General features: G+C 37.4%; 1 protein-coding gene across 8 annotated transcripts in view; it reads right to left on the minus strand.

Moving 5' to 3' along the window:
* The window catches only part of OSBPL3 (oxysterol binding protein like 3), an 81,148-nt gene that overhangs the window by 27,125 nt on the left and 38,941 nt on the right, over window positions 1-15,082 (minus strand). For 3 of the 8 annotated variants that reach the window (XM_032443187.1, XM_032443189.1, XM_032443186.1), the window contains 8 exons: window positions 8,228-8,347; window positions 7,935-7,988; window positions 7,619-7,732; window positions 6,883-7,053; window positions 3,162-3,288; window positions 2,308-2,414; window positions 2,077-2,169; window positions 1,305-1,461 (listed from right to left, as the gene is read on the minus strand). In XM_032443187.1, the coding sequence (XP_032299078.1) occupies window positions 1,305-1,461; window positions 2,077-2,169; window positions 2,308-2,414; window positions 3,162-3,288; window positions 6,883-7,053; window positions 7,619-7,732; window positions 7,935-7,988; window positions 8,228-8,347 (943 nt within the window). The remainder of the gene's footprint in view (window positions 1-1,304; window positions 1,462-2,076; window positions 2,170-2,307; window positions 2,415-3,161; window positions 3,289-6,882; window positions 7,054-7,618; window positions 7,733-7,934; window positions 7,989-8,227; window positions 8,348-15,082) is intronic. The other 5 variants (XM_015853793.2, XM_015853791.2, XM_015853792.2 and 2 more) reach the window with 3 other exon arrangements.

Raw genomic sequence — 15,082 nt, forward strand, 5'->3', positions numbered from 1 at the left:
AATTATTATCTCTTCTAGAATCTCAAGTAACATGACAACCTTATAAACAAAATAATCTCTATGTATAATTCAGCATCAGAAACCATTATCAAAGCTAATTTTCCTAATTTAATCTACCTGAAGAAATATAACAACATCTCAGGGGGTGAAGAGGAAGATGTGTCCATTACGATCTATTTTATATTAGCATTTCACATGTAAGAAACATGATCATGACCCTCAGTGACCTTACATCTCATTTCATAGCTGGTATACTGACATAAATTTTCAAGAACTTTTTACAGAATAAAGTACTAATGATACATTTTGTCTGTATTAAACATTAAACCGTAAGTCGTCTTTTTTCCAGAGAGGTGGTGGAATAAAGTAGCTTTTGTATTCTTAATAAAATGATACTGTATTAAATAGTATGAAGTCCTTTGTCCCCTTAGAGCATAGTTGAACCCAACCAAAACACAGACAGTTAAAATCATCTTGAACAGGAGAATTCCAGTGCTCCTGTAGATAGCAACTTTACTATCTGTGCTCCCACCTTCTTTTCCACTTTCAGAAAATATGAATCAGTTTTCATTACAATTTACTTTATAAAGCTTACTGCTAAGCTAGATACACTCCTTTCATAATGGAGTCAAGATGCATCAGCAGCAAAGGGCAAAAACAAGGAGAGAATGCATACTGATAACATCAACTCATCTTGTGCAAAAAGGGACAACACCTAAACTCCCAAAAAGTCTTTCAGACATAAATGTACTTTAACAATAAAAATGTTTCTGGTGTGAGAGTGACAGGGCAAAGTATTGCTAATGAAGAATGACTTCAAGAGACAAAACATTTACAGTCAAGCTGCCCCTTCTGCAGCTTTACATGATTTTTATCTTATGTATTCACTAAAAATAGGTTACTACCATAGCAACCTTTGCATCACCAGCAAATGTTGAACTCTGAAATACAGTGAGCCAACTTTAGTATATATACATACTTGTCCTCATCTACACATGTAAATACAACAGCAGATTATACTCTTCTGTGCATCTGTATACAACAGTGGGGATTTTCACCTTTTGGCAACAAACCGAATCTTGGTTTAACATGTTAAATAAAGGGAGATCCTTCATAAAAAACAAAAGTAGGATGATTAAGTCATTTTTTTTTTTTCTAAAGACTCAAGACATCAACATTCACAATCCCACAAGGGAATTAAAGGGAGGGTGTTTTGCTCTTTTTCTAAATATTAAACAGGACCTGTTTTCAGAAATCACATTAAATTGTGATGACACAGAATATGAAAGACAAACTTTATTTACCTTTATGTGCAATATGAAATAAGTCCTCCTGCATTTTAGTAAATTCTGATGATGTTTCAGATCCATCAGAGTAGTTTTTCTCTTCTACAAAATCTATTGTAGATAAGTTAGGATTGGAAGCATGTAGTCTCATAGGGGCAGAAAACACTGAAGGCACCTGTAAGGATAACAATAAATTTGTGATTGTTTCTGTTTCGTATTTAAAACAAGCTATAAAGAATTTAATTGTTTGTATCTGGGACACGAAAGCTAATAGAACTACTGTCAGTTACCAATTGGCTCGGAATATATGAAAGCACTGATAAAATTTTGCCCAAGATTTCATAGTTGAAGATTTTGCAGAACTCCAAGAAACCAGCCCATTGAGAGTTGTAACATATGCAATAGTATTTTTTCCTCTGCTTATAAGTACGTAAGGACAAGCACACTGCACGCAAATATGAGCAAAACTGCCTAGAGAATGTGCAAAAATAGGTATTGCTAAAAAGAGAAAAAACTGCCAGATACACCTCTCATGGCCCTGATTGGAGACAAACTGGAAACAATGGGTGAGAGGTTCATCTCCTGAACAAATTAGTACAGATCCAATTAGTACAGATCCTATTGCAGATTTTAACAAGGATGTGTTTGTGTTTTGTCTGTTATATTACTGCTTAAAATGAGTCAGTGTAGGACAGTACTTCAAAAGGATTCTTATTTCCTAAACTGGTTATGCCAAGAAATTACCAATAAGTGAGAAGTGAAGAAAAGATACTGAAAGGACTGAAGTCACCTGTAATGTTCCTTTAGCCTCTTTCCCAACAACTCTAGATCGCCACCTCCTATGTGTTCTCTTTTCCTTCTTTGGGCTTTCAAAAGGTCCAACCTTTTAATAACAAGCAAGACAAAATATGGATTGACATAAAAGTTAAGTTAAGAATAAATAACTTGATCATTTAGACCTTGGGGTTGGTTTTTGGAATAGCAAGGGAAAAGGGCATGTTTTGGTTTTCAAACAACAAACCTGCATAGCATTTATAGCAGGTGCTGAACAGGTCCTGTGAAGGACATCCATGCTCTGCAACAGCTGGTTCATTTCCAGTAAATATGTGTGACAAGTTGAGAGATCTGCTTTGAACAAGAAAATATTTTCAGTTGCTCTGAAGTAACAAACATAATGAAAGTTTTTTTGTGTATAGGTTAGCTTTGATTGTAGCTGGTTTAAGTAATTAATTGGCAAAAAAAAAAAAAAAAAAAAAAAGAGTAGTGGACAACAGCTAAAATAGCTTGTATCTTTCTTTCTTAAAAATATTAAAGTGTCTCTATAGAGCCTGTAGAGTGATATATGTCATAGTTGGTTGTAGAAATACAAGATAAATAGTTGTCATAGTTGGTTGTAGAAAAACAAGATAAAGTGGGTTACTGCCATCTGGGTCTAGTTATCTAAACTAGTTACACATGGAGTGCGTAACAATGCCATAGGCTTTGAGACTGAACAGTTCAAGATGAGACACCTCCTGGTAGACAGAAAACATGCATTTTACAGACACTTTCACCAACATTATAACGATCATTATTTCAGGAAAGCAGGAGGTGATTTTGAACCTAACTTAAGGCAGTTCAAGTTTTACTAAAAAGTGTGATGTTCATAGAAGAAAATATATTGGAATCCTCTAAGAGATCCTCAAAAGTGGTACCCTCTTCATTCACTAGCTCTTTTGAAACCAAGCAAATAGGAAGGAAATCAACAACTACCCCTTTCCTTCCTCTTGTTTCAGAAAAAAAGCTGTAATGGCTATTTATGCTATTGTAGTGTCATTGCCAAGAAGAAGTAGGGGAAATATTAATTCATTTTAATCTTCCTTCAAATGGAATTACCTCTTGAGCATTTTTCCATGTCTTCAGAAGACTGTAGCCAAGATGGAATCCTGGACTCATTACTCGAAAAGGAAAACGACAAGTTACCACCAGCTGACAGCGAGCTTTGTTTGGTCAAGCTTCCTGACTGTTCCAGAGTAAAACAAGAAAATTAACGAATAACATTATAAAGTTGTAAGGATACATTTTGATGAGCAACAATTGAGATCCACAATCAGTGACAAGAACTGAAGGCATTAATAGCACAGTGGTAAAAAAAATTAATAAAGTAAAAAGTATATGAACTAGATTATGCATTATAGTCATCGAAGCATACTGTTAGGAAGTATAACACACAAAAGCAGATACAAAAGTAACAATAACATTTTGTTGACAACTGAAATTTGAAGAAAAGTGGAGCTCTGCATCAATTAAATCAATTTAATAGATTTAAAGCACCAAAACAACACATTTTATACCTTTTATATGCCCCCTGAAGAAGCCCAAAGGTAACTGAAATGTAAGATGCATGCACTTGTTTAGAGCTGTTTTTCAACAAAGAAAGCATGATCCTAGATGCTTTACTCTAGGTCACATGACTTTAGTATGGATTTAGCTTGACAGACCTTAATACATGTATGACACACATCTTACTTTGGTAAAGACTCACATTTTGCAATGTCTCAGTAATCCTTTTCAAAATTCCAGGAGCACTCACTATCAAGATGCTACAAGAAATGCTGGAAGCTATGAGTTAAGAACTAACTGAGCTGCATAATTAAGTAGTTTCCAATGGAAAGAAATTTCCTCCCAATACTGGTTATACCTGTGCACAGTGGCTTATAAAGCTGTTTCCTTCTCTAACGTAACAATAAATAGTAGCCATAAAAATGTGTAACTGTTTTTTAAACCTTATTAAACCTTCTGCCTTTTACAAATATGTACATCAGGAAGTTGCACAAAGCAATTAAATACTCTTATTTAAAATTAATACATCTTTTTTAAAATCAGTTCTTAAAATGTTGTTTCATCTTAACTGCCATTACGTGGCCAGTTCACTAATGATGAGAAGAGCTGAATAAGTTGTTTGGCTCTTCTCTAAAACATAGGTTTCATAAAACAGCCCCATCTTTTACCAAAGCTCAGGTAGTACTCAATTTAAAGTTATTCATATGAAACATCATCTGTATCTCGTTCTGTTGCTCTTTTCATAGTTAGTCTTCTGAAGTTTGTAATTCATGCTTCAGTTTGAGTTGCAGAATACTGTCCAGGTGATGTCATTCAGTACCATATCAATTTATATATCATGGAAAAGCAGGAAGAATTAATAAGCATAATTGTTTTTAAATTAACCTGCGCAGTTCATCTGTTTTATTCCTACATAAAACAGTATGAGTCGCAGTCATCTACATATGTAAATACAAATGATTCCAGTACCTTTAGAAGCTCAAGTACACTGAATTTAAATATAAGCAATGTATTGATGTTGGGAGAAAAATCCCACATTTATCTCATGCAAAGTAATTCTTCCAGAATATATATATGTGAATGGCATAATTAAGAGCAAAGAAACAAGAAGACACTGTTAAGAAACAGTCAAGAGAGTCTGTGAAGCTTCAGTTAGCATAATTTCTATTGTAATCAGTATGGTTATGCATTAGAATCCAAGAACTGCACATAAATATACATAGATACATACATACATTCATCCCCCAAGAACTATTTAAAAAGTGTGAAAATTGACCAGTTGTCTCTAAATGGAAATAAAATGCAATGCAAAGTTCACTTGTTATGTTTTTCCCAAAATATTCATCTGCTGGATTGATATCAACAATCATTAACCTAGGGCTGGTGTAAATTGGCAAACCTCCATTTAGCTTCAGCAGAGCTAAGGTGATTAACTGGAGCTTAAGAACTATCCCCTTCTATTTTTCACATGAAAATAAGTAGGGCTTCTTTGCAGTGCAAATCTGGATTAATAAATTAAAAGTGAATTATAGTCCCTCATGCTAAAGAAGAAATGGTTAATAACCTGACAGCAAGCACAGATTTTAGATATACTAGTCACACAGATCCATTGTATATTTTCTATTATTTTTTGAGAGCAAAGGCATAGAGATATAATGGGCACTGCCATGTTCTATTTTTGTACTTAATATTGTACTCCCCCTTCTATCCAAGTTCTCTTGTGGGAGAAAATAACTAGAGTGCCCCAGAAGGTTTTCCATTTCCTACAGAAGAGATGGCTGTCAGAGACACAGAGGTGCTGGCTCCAGAAAGCCACACAGACTGCCCTTTGCAGAACACTGCTGTTACCACAGGGCAAGTCTGCTCTTTCAGCTGCCATTTTGCACAGATCCCCTCCCTCTCAGCCACTAGCAAAAAGCAGTTCTGGCATGTGCTTGTGCCTGGTAAAAAAAAATTGTCATTCAGCTACAGCATTGTCCTGCCAAAGCAGGTTCTGAGATGAGGGAAGGTTTGCTTTTAGACAGACCCTAAGCTCTGTGCTGCTACAAACTTCAGAATGATATTGTTCCAAATGATACTACAGCTATCCAGCCCCCATTCTAATGCAGCACAGATTTAGTCTTATGCAGCTATTATACTTTTATCAAGCCAGAGACACACGTTTAGCTAAATAAGAGATGCTGTCTCATCTTTAAGGGTCTTTCAGGGACAAAAGGGGTAAACACTCCACATTTATTTCCTACATTTTGTTTATTTTATTTTTTCTTCCTGTTAGCAGCAGAGGATACACTCTACTTTGCATCTTTGAAGGCAACGAAGATGTGTGAGAAAGAATACTGGGTAAGTTGACAAAGCACTCCCAAACATCCACCTAAAATTTGACAGTTGGAGACTCCTCAGTACACAATGATAAATGTGCTGCTGACTGCTCAGGAGGAGTCCCATCAAAACAGTAGGAAGAAAATTCTTGAACTATAGGTAGTGTGAAATGAGACCACTCAGACTGTACAGCAGTATAGCCAGGAAAAAGAATACCTTAGGCATTAGGGTAACAAAGAAGCAACTGCTGCATAAGAGGTATTTGTGGTGTTGACAGAAACAGAAACAGTTACAGTAAGTAAAGCACAGTATTGCTAAAAAAAACAACCAAAAACATTTTCTCAGAAGAGGTCTGGTTCTACACTGCAGCAGAAGCGTCTGTTTGGGTGAACATCAGCCAGTCGATATGCAAACCACTGGAGACAGACTGTGTTCAGGTGCTGAATAAAATCACTGTTTTGTGAGGCTACCTCACAAAATGTAAATAGAAGAAATAGGTTACAGCTGTTCAGTAATTCCTATCTACTAGTTAAGCACAGTCAGATGTATTAGTGTACAAAGGGAGAGGTTTTATTAGCTAAAGGAAAAATATATAGACACAGCTGAGTGCTCTTCTGTGACTCACATTAACATTCATCAGCATGTATCAGACAAATAATGGTATATTGTCAAAAACTATGAGGATTCTAATTTAATATCCAGTTTTAAAAGTCACTGTGAAAATATAATGTACTTCTTTAAAACACTGGGATAACATTATAAATATTACCAGCATCACAGAGAAAAATACTTGGGGGCAAATTTATAGACAATATTGTTTCGCTCTTTATAGAGCAAAATGTTTTACACCACAACTTAAACCCATACAAATTTTCATTACGCTCTTTACTTCAAAACAAATCAGGCTAATTTAATCACTGATAAAAGCTCATTGTTTGTAACTCATCACTATTACCTTTCTACCTGGAGTCAAATCACACAGACCAGAGCCAGAGTCCACTGTAGTAGATACTGGGAAGAAAAGATTATTGACGTCATGAGGAAACATGGAGATTTCATTCTGACGATACATTCTGTGATGACGAAGCTTTGATACCCATTCATCAAACAGCTCCTGAGATTTCACCTACACAAAATTTCAGATATTATAACACCCATATTCAAAATTGCTAGCAAAGAAACTAAGATACCTTATGCTCATCAGACTGCTATGCTGGCTTACTTTTATGGGCAAAATACCAGGAAAGTTTTTCTCAATATGTGCTTACTAGAAGATACTACGCATGAGCTTTTAAGCACAACAAAATCAGTCACGAGATAAAGTAGAAACAAAAAAGAAACTTCAGTTATCAGAGCTATGATTATAATGCAAAACCCACTGCTTAGCAACTTCTAGAGGGGAAAAAAAGCAGTATAAGCAAAAATTGTCACTTCTTAGTTACAAGTTCTAAGGTTTTGTCAAGGTTCAACTACCACCACATGTAATAGGGTACCTGACTCTGGAAAAGTATCGTAAAGCCTCTCAAGTTATAAAGTGTAAAAACCAGTCTGCTGAGACTAAAATTAAGCAATTAGTGAAATTAACAGACCTCCTGCTGTTAAAAATAAACATGGTCACCACCAACACATTCTTCATGTTGTTATGCTCCTACAGTTTGGGGAGCCAAGTCTGAGCAATGTTAAAGACTTACCTTCAGATGATATATCTGCTCTTCGGTATCTAAATCTATACATTTTGTTGATTTCTTTACAGACATAACAGAAAGTCCAACATCAATACAGCCATGAAGTTTCCCTCTCTCTATCTGCAGAAAGAAAGAATACCATAACCCTACAGTAAAGCAAGATGGACATTATCTACTCTGATCATCATTCTTCTGCATTCAATCTACTGTTAAGAGCTGCTGAAACTCTACTTCTCTTTACTATCAATATGGAATTACTGTTATTTCAGATAAAATACTATTGTTACCTTACACTGGCTTGAAAGTGTTTTAAATCACTTACATCAGCTTGGCATTTAGAATACTTCAAAATCCCTCTGTCCAAAAAGAAGTATCTCTGCACACAGGAAATGAAGAAAATTAAAAGAAAGAAAAATTACCATATGAACATCCAAAAAAAAAACAACCCGAAACCAAACAAAATCAAAAAGCACCACTTCAAACACCCATACACATTTATTCAGAGAACATTTTTCCCTGCCCTTAGTATTTTTTTTCCCACCCCAAGAGTAACAACACACTCAGTACATCACATTTACATGATACCAGATTTTCATACAGACATTCCTTTATTACCTTGTGCCAGCCCTTCAAAGGCCATTTTCTTTTTTTCAGCAAGCAGCCTTCCTGTTTCTGTGGTTCCTGGGTACAATTCATTGCTCCCCGGAGTCCTTCTACAATTTCCCAGCTGTCCTGCTTAAACAGAAAATATAAATCTAGATCTCATTTCTTCCAACTAACAGAATTGTTAAGACAGATCTGAGATGAGGAATAAAAAGTCAAACTATAGGGTTTCCATCATTAATAACAATTTTTTCAGCACCTAATTACCTGGATGTCTACAGTAATAAAGGTAAGAAACTGTGGCTGACATACCAGAAAGCTGTGCTGTCATTCAGCAAGACCAGGACAGGTTGGAGAGTTGGCAGGAAAGGAACCTTATAAGGTTCAAAAAAGGCAAATGTAGTGTCCAGGCCCGAGGTCCCCAGCACAGGAAATATGTGGAGCTGCTGGAGTGGGTTCAGAGGAGGGCTACAAAGATGATGAGAGCCAGATTGGGTGGGGCCCTGGGCAGCATGATGTAGTGGATGGCAACCCTGTCCACAGGCAGGGGCTTGGAATTAGATGAAGTAGGTTCCTTCCAACCTAAGTCATTCTATGATTTACCTGTACATACATAATGCTCAAGCATTAGAAACTGGGTTGCCCAGCTCTTATCACTTAACACTCTACAGATCACCCAGTGATCACAGAATCACCAAGGTTGGAAAAGACACCCAAGATCACCCAAATCCAACTGATCACCTGCCACCAATATTTCCCACTAAATGATGTACCTCAGTACAACACCTGAACACCTCTGGTGTTGGTGACTCCACCACCTCACTGGACAGCCTGCTCCAGCACCTGACCACTCATTCTCAGAAACAGTATTTGCTAACAACCAATCTAAATCTCCCTGGGACAACTTGAGGCCATTTCCTCTAGTCCTACCACCAGCTACACAGGAGAAGAAGCTGACTGCCATCTTGTCACAGCCTCCCTTTTGGTAATTGTAGAGAGCAATAAGGTCTCCCTGAGCCTCCTCTTCTCCAGACTAAAGTTCAGCCACCTGAAGATAAGTCAAAACTACAGTCACTCTAAATGAAGTTATTATAGCATGTGCTTTTATGCCCCCAACCTAGAATATTTTGAGAGCTATTTAAATATCATGATTTCATGACTACTATTTAGAAATAATATTTTTCCTAGGGAAACCAGAAGTTATGCTCCATATTCTTTATTCACTTTTGTTGACTTGGAATTCACTTAGGTCTCTGAATAATCAGGGATTTTCTCCTGCTTAGGGGTGAATTACTAGGTCAGGGAAGAGAAAAGGTACTCAAACATGAGGAGTTAATGTGCTGAATGTCAAGCAGAAGGCTCCCTGGGCTGCTGCCAGCATATCAGCTCATCACGAACCACAACAGTGCACACTATGCTGCAAGACACCAGCAGAACGAGTCTTTTGTGGGGTGAAGCTGTCAGAGAATGAAGCAGAGCCAGCTTGTGCCCTTATAGTGACAGTTAGCTACAGCTTGCTAGCTGCAGCCTGACAGCTATTGAAGTACAAAGGCAGCTATAAGCCTCCACAATTAAGGATTTTCTTTTCTTTTTTGAGGGAGCCTTTCAACCTTGAAAGCAAAAAAGCAATGATATTCCACCAACTCTCCTACCATAAATGGAAATGCTTGGCCACCAAATGCTTCCTACAGTGAGTTTAGAATTCTGTTTCTAGTTAAAGATTACTTAATTAACACTTCCATAATTGCTAGCATTAGGAATCTATGATGCCTGAGTAGCCTCTTAAAATATCAAGTATAGTGTAATGCTATCATTTATTTTAAGTCAGTAACTGCTGAACTTACTGCTGCTCGCTATTCACAGGTGGATAAAATTCCCCCTCCTTAGGAAATATGTTCTACAAATGAGCCAATAAAAAACTAATATTGACATGAGACGTCTTCAAACTGGGGACTTGAAAAGAGGTAAACATTAAAAAGTAATGAAACCTGATGGAACAAGTGAAAGATGATTCTAATTAAGAACTAATAGGAGCATTTAGAAGATTAAGAAGCATGTTCACGGTTGTTTCTTCCTTCTTGAAATTAGTCAGAAGAGTTTAAAAACTGTATTACATGATTACCAAGCCTGTTATTTCCACTGCCTTATCCAAAATATATTAAATTGCAGTATGCAAACAATTTTTCCATTGAAAACCAACCTGACAGAAGTCAAGACTAGCAAGCAGTATTCTTATTGTTATGCCTAATGAATCACATTTCATGAGCTTTAGATCCAGTTCTCAAAGTCTTTGCTTAAGGTTAAACACAGCATACTGTCAATAGAGCAGTCTACTTGCAGGAGACAAGAACAAATTTGAGCATAGTCAAAAAGCAAGAATCTAAATTCACTCTTTTCATAGGAATAAATTTGGAAAGAAAAAGACTGCTGAAATTAGACAGATCCACTGTACATTGAGCATATGAGGTAAAGACAAAGGAAGCAGCTGAGATATAGTAGAGCTGTAGTACAGCCATCTGGAATATATGCTGTGTCAACAGTTTGGGTAAAAGGTTTAAATATAGAGCACATCCTGGCCTGTATTTCAAATAAGTGTTACTTTGAGCTGCTTCTGCAGTCCAGGCGTAAGAGGTATCCCCTATTCCTGAAGAAGATCTGCATTTCTCACTGTTTCTTCTGGTCAGTGAGCTGGTAAAAAAAAATAAAATGCTTTCACAATGAAAAAGTGTGAAAATGGAAAGAAAAGCAGAAGTAGAAGCAGCATTTCCCTTTGAGTGGGACCAACAGCTTGCCAAATCTCAGGGGATGGCAAGGTTCCTATTCTCATTTCTGTTAATCTGGGAACCTCACATTTTGACTGCATACTTTACAGCTTTAGCTGACCTGGAAATAGGTCCAGAACTTTTAAAAGCACAGGACTATTTAATCAACTTTATTACCCAAGGAAATGCAATGAATATTTCAGAGAATTAACAGCTTGGAGAAATACTGGATAACTACAAGGCACAACACTGCAATAACAGCAAGCATTTGTTTCTGTCGGCCTCTTCTGGCTAGAGCCTTTCCCACCCGAGCCTCTGAACTCCCACATTCCAAAACATTGCAATGAGACTTATTTTTTCTCCTTAGATCTGTTCAGGATCTAAACCCTACCAAGATTTTCACCAGTATTTTGTTCTTCAGGATATCTGATGCTACATTTAATGAGTAAAAAGCATCAGCTGGCTATTGTTGGGAGCAGCTGCAGAAGCAAGAAAACAACGACTGCTTACTCTAGAAAGACAAATTACTCAAACTGGTTGATTATCATTTGTTCTCATCTGTCTGAAATAGCTGAGGAGGAAAATGGAAATACAGGGTTTCCTGAAAGGCACTGGAAGCATTCAGATTATGGTCTATTCTGTTGATTCTTATCATACATAGGGAACTGGGAAAGATACCCCAAACCATAATACTCAATTGAAGGCAAACGCCCACAAAATGCTACTGCTTCACAACACTCACCCCCTCCTGAAACTAAAAAAAACAACAACAAAACCAACAACAAAAACAGCTGTATTGATTTAACAATGCCCAGTCCAATGGCCAGACTGGTAATGTTTAAAGATAACAGCCCTACCAAAGATTTCGCATTATTACAGACCAGTATCTGCACAGAATGATCAACTCCACATTTGCTGCCTGAGGCAGATTTCACTCAAGGTTGTGGGAGGAAGCACTATTGTTACATTTCACAGGTTCGAAGATGCTCATTTTAGGTTGGCACGGAAATTCATGCTGTAGTTGAAGTTGATATATGCTCTGTGGCTGAGGAAAAAAACCAAACCAAAAAACATACACTTCAGTCTCCAGAGATGAGTCTGCCATTAAGTAACTGTAGTCATTTTCTATATTTAATAAAAGCCTTCCCACTTTCTGCAATATTATGTACCATACAGCTCCTCAAGGTGAATTATTTCAGGAGAAAGAATGAAGTAATGAGTTTGAACGGCTCTCAGACTGATGCTTGCACTTGCTACTTCCCAAATGAAAGAGATGACAGTGCCAGACTTTCTTCCAGTATAGAATGCAGTCAGTCGTACCGAATATTTTAAAGTGCCAAAAATAGAAGCTCGCTTTGTGGAGGATAAGGGCTGGCATCAGCTGCAACTAAAGCATTTGTTACGGTTCAGAAAATTGGCAGAAATTATTCAATTTTCTTTTTTAGAACACGGAGTATTTTTAAGCAGCTCTCCTGTCATAAGGCTTTTCCCTACTGTGTTTATTTTAAAAGTTCATTAGCATATTAGACTTAGAAATCGTTATCAAAATGTAACTTCTTTTGCACGTGGGTCAATTCAAATGTAATGACCAATATCAGTTTTCCTTGCTCACAAAACAATCTGAGCTGTGACTTTGTAGAAGACAGCTGTTTCTGTGACTGATGGAGAAGGGCAGAGAGACAGGCTGTGGCAGCAGCCTCCAAGCTACTACAAGGCTTCAAGGTGAGGTGTACATGGTGGAACAGTATTAACTGTTAGTGTCTTCAGTTCACGCTGCAAATGCCTTGCACCTGACAGAAAATGGCCACCAAGTTTAGCAAAGTCAGGAGCAGGCCCCTCAAAATCCGGCAGGTCTGGTTCAATCAACTCTTATGGCACAGCAGCCTATCTTTGGTATCACAGGTCTCCATTTATGCTCCACGTTGCTGACACACGTTGCTCTGTGAAGAGCAAGCATTAACTACGTTTTAGCATCCACTGGAACCCCAGGGGCAGCCTTACACATCTGTGGTTTCACATCCCAATCATAATTTGCTTATTACTTGATACAGGTGTGTACTCTGTGACTAGGGGGAACCTCAGATCCCACTACTATGAGGAAAAAAAACAAACAAAAGGTAGCCCTCCTTCTACATTTTTCCAGGATTCACTTTACTTAACTCGATTAAAAGAGCTACACAGAAGCAAAGCCTGTATGTTGCATATGTGATACTTTTTTATCAGGTAATACTTTATTTCTATAGAACTTCAGATTGCTGCTGTTTTCTTCACAGTACGTCTCTGCTTCTATTTAAACCAACATGCAGAGGAGAACGACAAATAACCCTCAGTTGGTGGCCTTATTCATCCCCAGTCTTGTCAGGCACCTGGTTGACAGCATCCACCAGGATGTAATTAACAATAAAAACAATAGTATTCAATGAAACATGACAAGAACTTCTCTGTGAGAAAGGAGAGAAGGGACTGAAAACAACAGAACTCTACATTGTCACAGCAAGGCAATTTTACATTCTTATACTACAATCTACACTAGTAAAGGGAAGGTCCCTCTAAGAAGGTGCAGGTCTTTATAAATTGCAAGACTAGAGACTCTCTCAAAGCACTAGTGTGCCTAGGATAGTAAGTGTTGCAGAGGATTGCTTCTGTTAGGACCATCATCTCCCTGCACACAGCAGAGATTAACATTCATCGAAACTTCCACTGAAACCTTCTAGGATGATGGTTACAATCCAGTTAAAGAAAGGTTTGCTTACCCAGCCCAAGGGTCAGGGCTCACCAAATTCTCCAAAAGGAGAGATCTCCTGGAAAAGATCCCTCCCTTGTGGCAGCCAGCCCTTACATGAGTATGAGGGAGGGTGGAACCAGGTCCTAGTCCTTCTGGTTGCATAGGTGAATTGCTTTTGCCTGTGTTCCCAGTGCTGGCTGTGTCCCTTTACCAGGTGCTCAATCATTGTTTCAGGATGTGACTTAGCAATTTTCATACAACACTGACAATCTTGAAAGAAATTGTAATTTAGATTTTGTTGTTGTTGTTGTTTTAGCACTGTAGACTACTTCTAAGACCTCTCAATCACTTCAGCAGATGCAAAGTTACAGGATAAGATTGGAAGTTATTATATTTCATAAGAAAAGGGGTAGATAAGAATTAAAGAATTCCATATGAACAAAGAAGTCTCTATTAAAAAAGGGAAATCATAAAGACAATAAGAATGTCACATTATTTCTAAAAATAAGTATTTCTAAATTTTCAGTGTATATATGAAGAGGAAGAAGGCAAAAACTTCAGCCTTGTTTAGCAATTATTTTCCAGCATACAACAAGTCGTGTGAGCTGCCCCAATTCATGCAAGCTACCTTACCATCAAGGTTTCCTGAAAACACAGACAAGTCATTTGTCTTGTTTAGGTTGCCTAGATGCAAAATAATCCACTTGCTTACTTGGTACTGCAGTGACTGACCATGAAAATTGTAATACTGAAACTTTAATCAAAGTGGAGATATTTATCACCGTGGCTGGTATGAAGAAAGATGAACTGTATGACTTCAAAATAGACTGGGAAACAACCTACTTTACACCTTCATTCAGCTTGACCTGATAGGTGTGTGAGGCAGCTTAGCCATCTGCCTGATGTATTCTGCCTGATGCACCTGGAATACAAGTAAAACAGCATCTCCCACACCTACCAGGCATACCTTGCATTTTTGTACAGATGATCAAGGGATAAAAAACTGGGGACAAAATGATATTAAGCCTTACTGATTTATTCCTTTCCTCCAAAGGATACAGATGAGAAAAAAAATGGGTAAGAAATAGGATCCACCAAAAATACTATCAAAAACCTCAGATTCCATCATGCTAAATGGCAGTACGTGATTTTCTTGCATACATTGTTCCTGCATAAGTATAGTTGATTTTACTGGCTATGTAATGCACCATGGGATTTAGACACACTCATATAAATCATATTATTTAAAAGCTATGTGATAACACATGACTGACTGGAGCTACTGGAACAGACAATACCAAATGTTTTAAATTATGCAGTAATCTCACACTGAGGATATAAAATGTAATGTTGAAGGAAAACAAACAAACCAAAAAAAGA

This window comes from Coturnix japonica, chromosome 2, assembly GCF_001577835.2.
Source record: "Coturnix japonica isolate 7356 chromosome 2, Coturnix japonica 2.1, whole genome shotgun sequence".
NCBI classification, from domain to species: domain Eukaryota; kingdom Metazoa; phylum Chordata; class Aves; order Galliformes; family Phasianidae; genus Coturnix; species Coturnix japonica.